At 35.8% G+C, this 12434-nt stretch overlaps 1 protein-coding gene across 11 annotated transcripts in view; it reads right to left on the bottom strand.

Moving 5' to 3' along the window:
* The window catches only part of CEP112 (centrosomal protein 112), a 162975-nt gene that overhangs the window by 104970 nt on the left and 45571 nt on the right, over positions 1-12434 (bottom strand). For all 11 annotated transcript variants that reach the window (XR_005813688.1, XM_040530960.1, XM_040530958.1 and 8 more), the window contains one exon: positions 185-320. Coding sequence is in view for 10 of the 11 variants with exons in the window: in XM_040530960.1 (XP_040386894.1) it covers positions 185-320 (136 nt within the window). In the remaining variant the exon portion in view is untranslated. The remainder of the gene's footprint in view (positions 1-184; positions 321-12434) is intronic.

The raw sequence follows: 12434 nt of genomic DNA, 5'->3' as shown, positions 1-12434 counted from the left end.
TGGCTTTGTTAGAAAGATGAAACAACTGCTAACATCCCTTTTTGACTTGCTACCAAAGACACTACATTGTGAAAGATTTTGATGTAGCACTATCAAGTGAAGCATGTTTCTGGCATTATAAGATCAGAATATGCTATCCCACTGAGACAGAGTTTCAGAAAGGCTGGCATTGTGACCTCCTCACCTGCTGTTTCATTTCAGCATAGACTTTTTCTGAGTTCAGCTCCACCTGCCGCTTAAACTCCTCCAGGGCAGCATCTGCCTGCTGGGCCTGCAGCCTCTGTACCTCTGTCACCCGAGTCAGCTGCTCCTCCTTCTCCCTAGAAAGTCACAGAAAATTTTCAGAGTTCAAGTATCAAATAAAAGAACAAGTGTGCTAGTGTAAAAGAAAGGCCTTTAACCCTATCAGTTTAAAATAGTATTCAGATTTCAATTTCCTGTCCCAGCTTCTGCCAAAATTCCCTTAGCAATACTTTGAAGAAGGGGATAGAAGTCTAGAGTTATTTTCACTTTCTCCTGTTGAATTTCACAAGCCTAAACATAGTGTTCATAGCCTATGACAATACCTCTGGCTTCAAAGTCTGCATTGACGTGAATGGTTCACTACTTGGTCTACAACCTCCTTCTTTGAAATCTCACCCTAAGAAATGTATTGTCCCACTAAAATTTAGTGAATTGCTTTTAGCATCATTGTATTCCTCTATTAAAACCACAAAACACTTATCCCAGTGTCACCTTTGCTCAGACAAGATGCAGGATTATTCATTACTTGGCATATATCAAAACACACGCAGTGTTAATGTGTGACTCGTGGTACCTTCTGAATCTATCAGAAATCCATAATGCTGCAATACCTATTCAGCCTTTAAAGTAATGACAGATGTTAAATTTTTATGCAGAGATGGTTCATATTAACAGCCTATACTATTTGGCATACCAGTGTCAAAACATATGTAGAAATTGGTTCGGGCATCCTAAGACGTCACAGTTTATCAATAGTAATGCACGTATAACATTTTATGTACATACATGCACACAGATATACACACACACCCCTAAAAAAGACGTCACCATACTGACACATCACAGAAGAAAATTCTGATAACCCATACATATTTAGGAAATGTTGATGCGATTCTTCACATAAAAGACAATCAGGAAGCATTGTTAACTTTCTGTTTTCACAGGGCAGCAGAGTTGCCTGACTGTGTCAAAACACACGCGAACACCATGGTGCTATCAATGGACAAAGCTGGCTCTACCAATGGTTTATAACAGAAGACACATTCAAACAGACCTGTAGATGACATTTTCATTTTACGGGCAGAGGAAGTACCTCATGATAAATTTCCCATTTTGACAGAAATTATTTCCATATAAAACAAAGAATCTGACACACAAGAGATGGAAAAGACCAACTAATTCATCTAGTCTGTCACCTTGCCAGCACTGAACTAGCTGTTACAGCACTGAGCAAGCCTTTTATAAAGGTCAGGAAGCTGCCAATCCCAAAGTTACAGTATTCACATCCTCTTCCGTGGTTTTCATACCAGAGTTTGACAATGGGACAAAGAACATAATCCTACATCTTCACAAAGTGTCCAATTGCTGTGCAGGAGAGCAGGGTAATTCTGTTAGTAAAGAGATCAAAGAAATGCCACAAGCCCTGAATAAGTATCTTAGTTTACTTTTTTTTTTTCATTATGCACATTTGAAAAAAAATCAAATATATATATATTTGATTTTGGTACCTTGCTTACAGATGACGAAATTCAGACATAAGGAAACTGATGTTTTCATTAAGGAAAAGGAAAATAACTTTTTTTTTTTACCCAGCATAAACTAGACCAAAAAACCTGCATCACATTTTGGTGTTTATTGTTCAGGTGTTTTGTGTACGTGTGTGTTTTGATAGAAGAGTGTGTTTCTAAAAACTTTATTCAAATTTGCTAAGGTACATCTATCAGCTTTACACAAATACACTGTATTTCTACTGCTGCAATAACTGCATTTGCTAAACTCCCTTCAGGAGAAAGGACTCTGCATATTAATCTAAGTTACCATATTCTCCATTAATTTATGGGACTATATGAATTACACAGGAAAATAAAACTTTTTTTTTTTCTAAATTCAACTGTTATAAAGACCATTTAGGACCTAAACTTCTACTACAGAAGATCTGAAATATCATAACCACAAGTACAAAAATCCTCAGTCACTTCTCAGAACGTGCACACCAAGGATGCCTCAAAAGCTAAACATGATACAAATTGTTTGATGAGTTACTGATGCATGAACTCTAACTGCAGAGGCATTTGGCTTAATTATCGCCCTGAAAAGCAACTACTAGAGACAAAATTCTATGTTCAGCAGCTCCAAGTTAACAGCTGCTTGATACTGAAGTACAGCGAGCACGTCATTCCCTTCTCCCATAATAAAATCTACCAACAATTCACAGAAACGAATAATAAGCAAATGAACGATCTGAGCCCTAGACACAGCTCAACAACCTGAAAGAGAAGATGGGAACAGGGCAGCAGCGTGGTGCAGCAGCAGAGCATTGCCTTAGAGAAAACACTGAGAGGGGAAAACTCTTCTCCCAAAGATCCTTAATTAATTTATGGGTGCTGGAAAACACTTCTTCCTCCCCACAAAATGCATCTAAATACTTCCAACTCCATGCTGGAAACAAAACCAAAACCAAAGCTTATTCAAACACTAATAAGTGTCAAGAGGCACTGGAAGAACATCTTTGGTCTAGGCAGATGGAAACAACAAATCTGAACATAAAAGGACAAGATGTCAGTCCTTGTGCTGTTAGTGAGCCTCCAAATTTATGCATCTTCTTCCAGAAGAATATATTTTTATTTTGAAATATTACAAGGTAAAGTTTTCGAAATCAGGTTTTATGCACCATCCTTTCATTTAAGGACTTAATCCCATGAACAGATGTAACATCTCATTATAACTAGGAATAAAACAACTTTTTTTTTTTTTTTTTTTAAAGGATGTGGGAGCTAGCTGTCTACTTTTTGTGCATTTAAGATTTGTAGAGAAGCTTAGAAAACATGCACAACAATGGACTGTGGTTCACAAATATAAGAAAAGCTTCACTTTTTTTCCCCAAGACACTGAGCAATGTGCCTAGCATGAAGCACTAAAATATTCACTTTGAAGATTATTTTTTTTCAGTTGGACTAGTTGTGGGGCCGAATACAATACAATTACATCATTTAAATTCCCTAAAGCTGAGCTGGCTTGAATATAAAAATAGGGTGAATTTACTCTTTGGCCCCAATTTAAAAAGCAGCAAATTCCTCTTGTTTCAGTGTATAAAGGATATCTCCGTGGAATTAGCAATCTTACACAGCACAAACCATCTCAGTGAAAGTTTACTATGAAGTCCAGAATTGCAATTTCAGAAAGCAGCACTCTGAAGTGTACTGATAAATGGAAAATATAAACATCTTAAATACTTCTTCATGCTTAATCATAAATATTTTCCTTGCTTCGTAAAATGTCTTCCAAGAGGTAACAACTAAAACACAGTGAGACACTACAGCATTGCGAGTCAGGTTAATGAAACACAGGGCAATCCAGCGATTTACACGGCGTTAAATAAATTCAAGATGTTCCAGCATAGTATGAACCAGCAATATTACTCACAGGGCTCTCAAGGCCAAAAGGTTCTCACCAGTCCCTACACGAGAGCAAGAGCTGACCAACACCAAACAACAGCAGAACATTCATACAGTCTTCAACAAATGAAAAATATTTTAGACTGCATGTAAGCATACACATGTACAGAAGGCGTATCCCCATGAGCTACACACGGACAACCTCTGTAGACAGTTTCACATCCCATTAGCAAATCTGCACGCAAACACCCTGGGCATAGCTTAGAGGCTTCTCAGTGATAGGAAAAATTACTAGATCACAAGAATCTTGATGTTTATTTTAAATAACACCAGGCTTTAGGTCATGAATATGCAAATTCTTTGCCAGGTCTTCAAACACTTCTGGCAGCAGTGAAAACCTGCTTCTGTCCAAACAGACCTTCGTTTCTTGAGTTTAGTGGAGCGCAGAAGGGGAGCATGAAATTTCATTGATAAGGATGCACTTTATCACTGAATAAGCTTCCAAAACTCAGTGGCATGTATAGCAAACAACAGGAAACACCAATTATTAAAATGGTGAAATTCAGTTTAGAAGATATAATGCTTTCCAGACAGTAGCGAGCACATTGCTCTGTAAGCTGCATCATGCCTGCTACACCAGCATCTTGAGGTTAGATTCAGATGGACTCTACCAGACGGACAGTCATCATCTCTCATACAAAACTATCAAAAAACTATCCATGCGTTCATACCTTCAGATAAAAACAAATGGTACTTAACTGTTTCTCATCACTTTGGATTAAAATGGTTGAGGATTAGATAGGAAACATCTAATCTGTGATCAAAATTAACGATTAAAATGAAAAAAAAAAATTGAGGGCTTTCTTTTTACACTAACCTGGGTTCAAACAAAGTCAGTTATCATTTGTATAGTCCATTTAGGTTATAAAAACTATGTAAACATGTTCCTAAAGATGATGACGACTCCCTGGACAACATAAAACATAGCATACTAAGTAGCGAAAAGCAACCTTCATCAAAACATACACAACCTTCCCATACAAAAGAAAAATTCGGGACAGCTATCTTAGTATCTTTACAAACACAGGAGTACCCATCCAGAATCCGGACACATTTCCAGACAAAACATCGTATAGAAGTGAACTCAGGATCCTGCTGCCCGACCTCGAAGAGCCTCGCGTGGAGGCGCCCTGTTACCAGCCTCCCCACCAATGCAGCAGTTTATCGATTTATAGCCAAATGCAAGACTGATGACACTACTACTCGGCTGGTGGGATAACCATTAAGAACACTCTGCACAACAGCCCCTCTAATTTTGTTTTTAGAACAAAGACTATTTCAACTACATAAACAACACACTAAGGCCTAAAGTACCACGTACTTGGATAAAGAAAGGGTTGCTGGTTTAGTTTACTGCTACAGAAAAATGCTTCAGTAGCAATAACCCTCTGAAATACACCGTTTTACTTCTCATCCTCCACTATTTGTAACAGGCAGTGATAGTTAACTAACAGCTTTCCATGTAAATTATAGATAGGGCCTAAGACGTTAACTACAGCTAAGATGGATGCATCTTACTACGGAGGCAGGGATTACCAGCAAACAATGAGGAATAACAATGCTCTCCTACAGCAAGAGCGCCCAAACATATGGAATATGTGCATAACACTTTTTTTTGGTGTGGAGAGGAAGAAAGACAGTGTGAAGTCATTCAAGCGGAATGATAACTAAACCAAAGCCAGATCAAAGGAAGGAAGAAGAAAGACTGAAATGTGAAGCTGAAATATTTATTGCCTTCAAAACATCATCCCTATCCTGTCCCTGGGCACTTTAATATTTCGAAGTTGTTAGAAAGCATTCTAACTTGTTTCATCATTTCAAAGAAATAAAGCCAAAAATATAAAGTAGAGAACAATTTTATCTTTTACTCCCTGATTTCCAGTATAAGATGAGCTTGTCTTTATGAGAAAAAGCATGAATCCACTTATAAATTGTTTACAGTTTGCATAATTTGAGATGTTAACATCAAAAAGCTGGTCTGCATTCCTTCAAGTAAGCTGTAACAATGAGTGATATTTACAATGCAATTATTATTTTAAACTATATACTTATGTTTTAAATAAATCATGAGATAACATTAACAAACTAAACCACTACTTAAAGCTGTTAATGAATTTAGAGTAAATACTCCATGTGTCTAGTATCACACTTCAGTAAAATAAGAAGAATAATGCATTACATTCAAAATTAATGGCTCACAAGTTAACCAGACGTTGGTTAAACACACTAATAATTATTATAACTATTTCTCATTATAATAATGACAGGGTACTGTTGTGCTAGGTGCTATGCAAACAGAATTAAACAGCAACAGCAAAATGATGAATGAGATGTGGGTTAAAAGCCTGGGTAAGCGCTGTAAATGTGGTTGGAAAGGAAAATGTTATAACTTAGCTAAACATTGCAGATACTGTCTACAAGATTTAGATACATCACATACAAAAGGCCACAGAGGCTCAGTTATCCAGAAGGGAGGGTTAGGACAGATTAATTGTTGTGGCTTTTACATGCTGAGATGACAGCAAAACCTCAGCCACGAGAACATGGAGGGGAGAATCAGAGAGACAGGTGTAGATAACTGCTTCGATTAAAGGAGACAAGGCTGTAATTAAAAGGCAGACCAGAAAGTCAGCAGCACAGATAGTAAATAGATTCATGAGATCACCCAGAGAAGAGGCGCAGAGAAGGAAAAGATAGGAATCAGAGAACAGTGCTGTGCCACAGAAAGCTGGAGGGCAAATAAATACACCATCCGAAGGACAAACTGGAAGAGATCACCGAGAAGAGCCCCAGACAAGAAGAATCATTTGACACTTGCGAAGAACAGCCCAAGATGTTATGAGTGACAGTGCCAACAGTGGTTGGCAAGTCAGAGACAATGAGGATTAAATAACAGTAGTAAGACTGTCTCCAATTTTTCCCAATATGGAATTCAAAGTGAAATATCGAACTAATTACTTCAGTTTAAAGCATGCCAAGTTTATTATTTCAAAGAGGTCTGTATTGATAAAAACAACCTGGGTCAAAAAGCCTTTATTAAAATAAGTTTGCCCAATCTTGCTTCTCTTCTATCCTCAGACAATCACGGCTACACCACCAGGTACTACTTCTGAATGAGCAAGAGTCCAAGAAGTAAGCACATCACTCATGCACCTGTACAAGAAAGTGCAAGGATCCAGTATTCATTCAGGCATTTTCTATGTCTAAGGCAACTATTTTTAGGGCTAAAATAATTGTATTATTATATTTTAGGATTCAGAAAAATATCCATGTTGTAAAGGACTCAGTAGTAACTCAATACTGAGGAATGATGAGCACCTATTCGGCTCATCAGTTGATTCTTCATGTCCAGTAGTGTGGTGGACATATTTTTTTCACATTTTTTCAATAAAAGCACCTGCAGAAATACTAACTTTCATACCTCAGTGAAGGTTGCTTGTGCTGTTGATAAACCTGGAGGAAAGTTGCACAAAGTACGCAAAAAGTAACCTCAAGATTACCAAGTGTCATTCAAGTCTAGCAATCAATTATCTAACAACAACTAAAAAAGGAAGAAAAACATTTTGTATGATTTTGGTAGGTAATTTTTAACTGACCCTAAAGAGGTGACAGCCTGAAACATTTTATGCTCATTAGAAATCAGTAATTGATTTCAATGATCTAGAAGACTTTCTTTGGCCAACAGAAGGCTCTTCATTCCATCAAAGTTTTTGGTACTGTAGCCTTGAAATATTCTGCCCTGAATTTAAAAGATGTGCTAACATTAAAGGGAAGCTTCTTGGAATAAGGGAATGATTCTGACATTTGTGATAACTATTTATATATTCGCTTAGTGAGGTCAAACTCTACAGCCCTTAACTACATTAATTATTACAACAGCAGTTTACATCAGTTAACTGAAGTGTTATAGTGCTACACACTGAAGCTGTTCACCTAACAAGGCAATAATTTTCATTTCATACATCTATACTTTATATTGAAGCATTTTCATTGTTAATATCATTAAAGATGTCATACAATACATCTATAATCATCTGAAGGGACATAAGAGTATATGCTGAATATAGACAAAAATTAAAAATCAGTCACTTTTCTTTTTGTACAACTGGAGTTTTCTTTAAATACATATTTCATTATTGCCAGTAGGTCTCCAGAGAAACTGGTGAAAGAAAATGAAAGGTTGTAAATAGTTAATAGAACACTTTAGTTTTGCTTTTAAGTGAGACTATTAAATAAAGCTACCACATTTTTTTGTCCTCTGTTCATACTTTACATTGTGCCCCCTAGAGTGAGGGTTATGTCAGCATGTTCACTAGAGCTAAAGGAATGTTTACAATATGCTGGAAACTTTGACTGTTTTTGCTCTAAAAGGTTTCAGATGCTCAAACAGAGCACCAAGTGGAGAACAGCTGGCTGTTTTTCCACTGATTCTTAGAGGGAAAAAAAAAAACAACACACACATACACACAAAACCACCACAACCCAGTCTTAAAGAGTAAGATTATATCCAAACTGTTCAGCCACTTAACATTACCATTGCTTTTAAATCACAAGGTTTGCCTTTTTAACCATATTGCAATTGTTGTAATAAGACAACATGGAATATTTTTCATAAAAGAGAATGATGAACACAATGAACATGAGTATAAACTCTTAATGTTCTTTATTGCAACATTTGGAATTAAAGACAATGGCTTCTCATATTTCTTTAATTATTTCCTGCTTTAAATAGTAATAGCTTTTCCATTCCTACACAAAATTCCTCCACAAACAAATACTTCATTTTCAAGGAAAAATGGAATTAACTACAGGAAAACAGCTACACTTGGGCAATTATCCTAAAAATATTAACAACAACAAGCAATTATTCAGAATCTGGATTGAACTTAGAGCAGCAAAAAAGAAAAAAACAAAACAATGAAACCTTGTGGTTAAAGTTATCACTCCATTTATTTATCATTGTATTGACGATTATCATGCAGTTGTATTTTTCTATATGCAATGGCATTTTTCACATCCTCCACTACAGGAAATCCATACAATATAATCCATACAATAATATTTTGAAGAGGAACCCTTTTAAAAATAAAGTTCTCATAGGGTTTGGTATCATTAAATTCTCAAGATCCTCCATAAATCACAGTTGATTTAAAATACTAGTTCAAATTTCAAATTTAACCTTTTAGAAGTGTTGTGATCCAACATAACATTACATGCAAAATTATGCAACTGTAGCCTGCAAAAATAAAAGAAATTATATTCGCTGCTATTTATTCTATCTACTTCTGCCATCTATCTTCTGGATTCTACTTATCCTTGCCTTCACCCATTTCCTTTTTTATTAGCGCAGAAGCATTATGTATACCATCTACTTATCTCAGACTTACGTACCCTCATTTCTTTTACTTTGTCCCTGTTATAACAACTTAGGAAAGTAATATAAAGACCAAGGGGATTTTGCAAAAGATTAGTATTCTAAGGCACTAAAAGACCCTTACATAAAAACTGGTGCTAAAATTCAATACATTTTTTGATATTACAAACAAAGCAAAAAGAGCCTTTTAGACCAAACAACATCTGGGCCTTCACTTCACATATGAAAGCAAGCTATACTATGAAAAATGAGTCATTGCACAGCCATAGTTGCAGGAAAAAGCAGGAGAGAGATTCAGCATAAACATTATTTTTTCTGTGTACATGTGCACAACTGTGTATGAGAAAAAAAGGTAAATTGCTTTTATTTCCATATTGTATTCAATTTTTATTGCTGTGAACCACCTTCATACCGTGCCTTCAGGTGAAAAGACTTTGAAACATTTTGGTCTGCCATCTAAAACAAAATCACAAAATACTTTGAAAGCTGTACATGCATGCTTAAAAAACCTATTCTAAAAATACAAATCTGCTGATAGGTAAGAGCTGCTCTGTTTTTTTCTAGAGAGTTTATCCCCCTTCTTTCTTCCCCAGGAGAGTTTTAAACAAGTTCAGATGAAAAGGAGTAGAGAAGCACTGGAGAAAAGAGCTGTTGCTAGTTTCTTATGTAAACAAACAATTTTATTGAGTGACTTTCAATAAGCCAGCTGCTAAACATTTGCTCTGTATCATCACCACTTGCAAAGTGCTGAGATTTGGCTCCATTGGCAGGTTTAAAAAAATGAGAAAGATTATGAGGAAGAATGCTATGAAGCATTTAACTGTGAATAGTGTGGACGTATTCCTTGACAATTCAATTTTCAATTGCAACATCTGCACCTCTAGAGGTAACGTTTCAGTTCTCCTAACATCACTTTATAAAACTTGTTTCCTTCAATTATACTTCAGAATAGATGAGTAAGAACTCAGGAAAGCTATATTTCAGTAGCATAATGAAAATATTAATTTACATACAAGAGATGAAAACCAAGCAGCATTAAATTAGGTCCTATAATTATTTCCAGTATGTGAGAATCATCACAACGTTATCCTGAGAAACCAGCAGCAGGAAGGTCTGCATTTCCATGCAGGTGACAGATGTGAAGACTTAAGAAGAAAGATGATAACAATCTCTTATATATGCTTATAATTTATTCTAGAAAGTCCCATTTTGAGACAGACAGACTTGATACAACCCAAGAAGTCATAAAGGTATTATGGACTCCAGAAGTGAACTGAAGACATTAACACTGAGGCATCTAAATATATGCTGTATTCACACAACTCACATTAAGAAAAACTGTAACTACATATAATCAAATCAATCATCCCTATCCTAAACACAACTATTTATTTTGTTAAAAAAAAAAAAAGTCATTTGTTAGGTATTTAGGAAAGGGTCATAAATCCTCCACCCTCAATACTACTGTTGGGAACATTACCCAAGTGCAGATCAGCTAAGTGCTCCAGAGATGATCACTGAAATAGAAAGAGTAAAAATGGTCAAAGAGACAGGCTGACAGCCTTTAACATATATGTCCTAGCCTCATTTTTAAATCACTTCAAGGCCATGCCTATTTCCATTTTCCTAAATTGCCATAGGTCTCTGAGCTTCAACATTTGTTGGAAAATTTAAATGGAAAATATTTCCCTACAGCCTACTAAATTAAAGTTATGAAGTAATCAGATATTAAAATATTAGCAGAGGCAAAACAAATATTTTTAATAATGGGTGTCCAGATTTCACAGACAAGACACTATAGATCATTTTAAAATCTACTCTGGGTAAGTGTTGTATGTCAGCAAAATCTTTTCTTTCTCTTCCATGTAATTTCTTTAGCAAAAGGTGAATACAGATTATCTGTTGTATTCAACTCAATATGGAGTGTGACAAATTGTAATATAACTATACCTCTTTAATTCTTATTCCTCCACTTAAACGATAAGAACCACAGAGATTTAGCCTATTTGTAACCCACTCTCATGACATATTTTATGCAACCAAACTAAAGGGATTAGAGGAACAACCTTTCCCACTGAGTAATTACACAGAAGGTTTCTACGTTGTTATTATAAATATACAATTTAAATGCTTTTCTAGAAAAAAAATAAGAAAATCCTTGGAGCACTTCTTAGAGTCACTTTTGCTATGAGGCAATGCCTGTGACGTGCATTGCTAAACTAAATATAAAATTTCTAACTAAAAGTCACCGCCAATAATCATGAGTATTAGAGCAATTCTTTTGCAAAAGATTTGTTTTTGACAAAGATTTCTGCCATGAACATCAGAAAAAAAAACCAAAACCTTCCATAAACTGTGTAAACTCCTTCAGTATTAAACCTCTGTCAGCATTATTTATTCAAAGTGAATGATACCTGTAGAAATAAGGATTTTACTCTTTCACAAAACGCCTCAAATCACTTTCATTGTGCATCCGTATGGATGTGTTTGAAACTGCAAAAGAACTCTTTGCTGTCACACCACTGAAAAAATAAAAGTAATAATAATAAAATCACTAAAATGCTTACCACTTCCCTTTCTTTGTTTGCAGCTGCCTAGCTACTCAAGATATAATCCTGTGGCCATTTCAGAATCAAAGTGCATTCAGATCAAAGCAGTTCATGAGATATCACTGATGTACTTTCTGGATTCTGAGTTGCAATTCCACAAGGCATCATTTCTATTGAAGATGGTGAACTATATTTTCACCCATCTCAAGGAAGATAAGGCTGTTTTCTAAAGATTTACTGTGTCTGCTTTAGCCTGTATTTACTTAATTTGATTCTGCCAATAGTCAAAGAAATTCAGGAAAACAAAGCATTTTCACATAAAACATTGTATCTTTGAATTCATTTTAATAGCAAGAGATTTTTAAATCAACTGATTTTTTGCAGCAATGTAAAGAAACCTTAAAGAACACATCCATTTTTCTGATAAAATTATTACTGCTTACTGTATTACTTATACAGTAAGCTGGTGCTTATTGTATATAAATGCATACATATAAAATCTTTACATTGTTCAGATATAGAATCACAGAACGGTTTGGGCTGGAAAGGCCCATAAATATCTCATTCCAACCCCCTGCCATGGGCAGGGACACCGTCCAATAGGCCAGGTTGCCCAAAGTCCCATCCAACCCAAACACTTCCAGGGATGGGGCATATGCTGGTACTAAACTAAAGGTTTGTTTTCCAGAAAGTCAACCTTGCAGGATTAGCAGTTCTTCTGTACCAGACTCACAGTGAGTCTCTTCCTAATATTCACGTGTACTGACATTACTGATAAAGTAGCGAATCATCTACGACATAGAATAAGCCATT

This window comes from Cygnus olor, chromosome 18 (genome assembly GCF_009769625.2).
Source record: "Cygnus olor isolate bCygOlo1 chromosome 18, bCygOlo1.pri.v2, whole genome shotgun sequence".
NCBI lineage: Eukaryota > Metazoa > Chordata > Aves > Anseriformes > Anatidae > Cygnus > Cygnus olor.
This window is presented reverse-complemented; position numbering and strand designations above follow the sequence as displayed.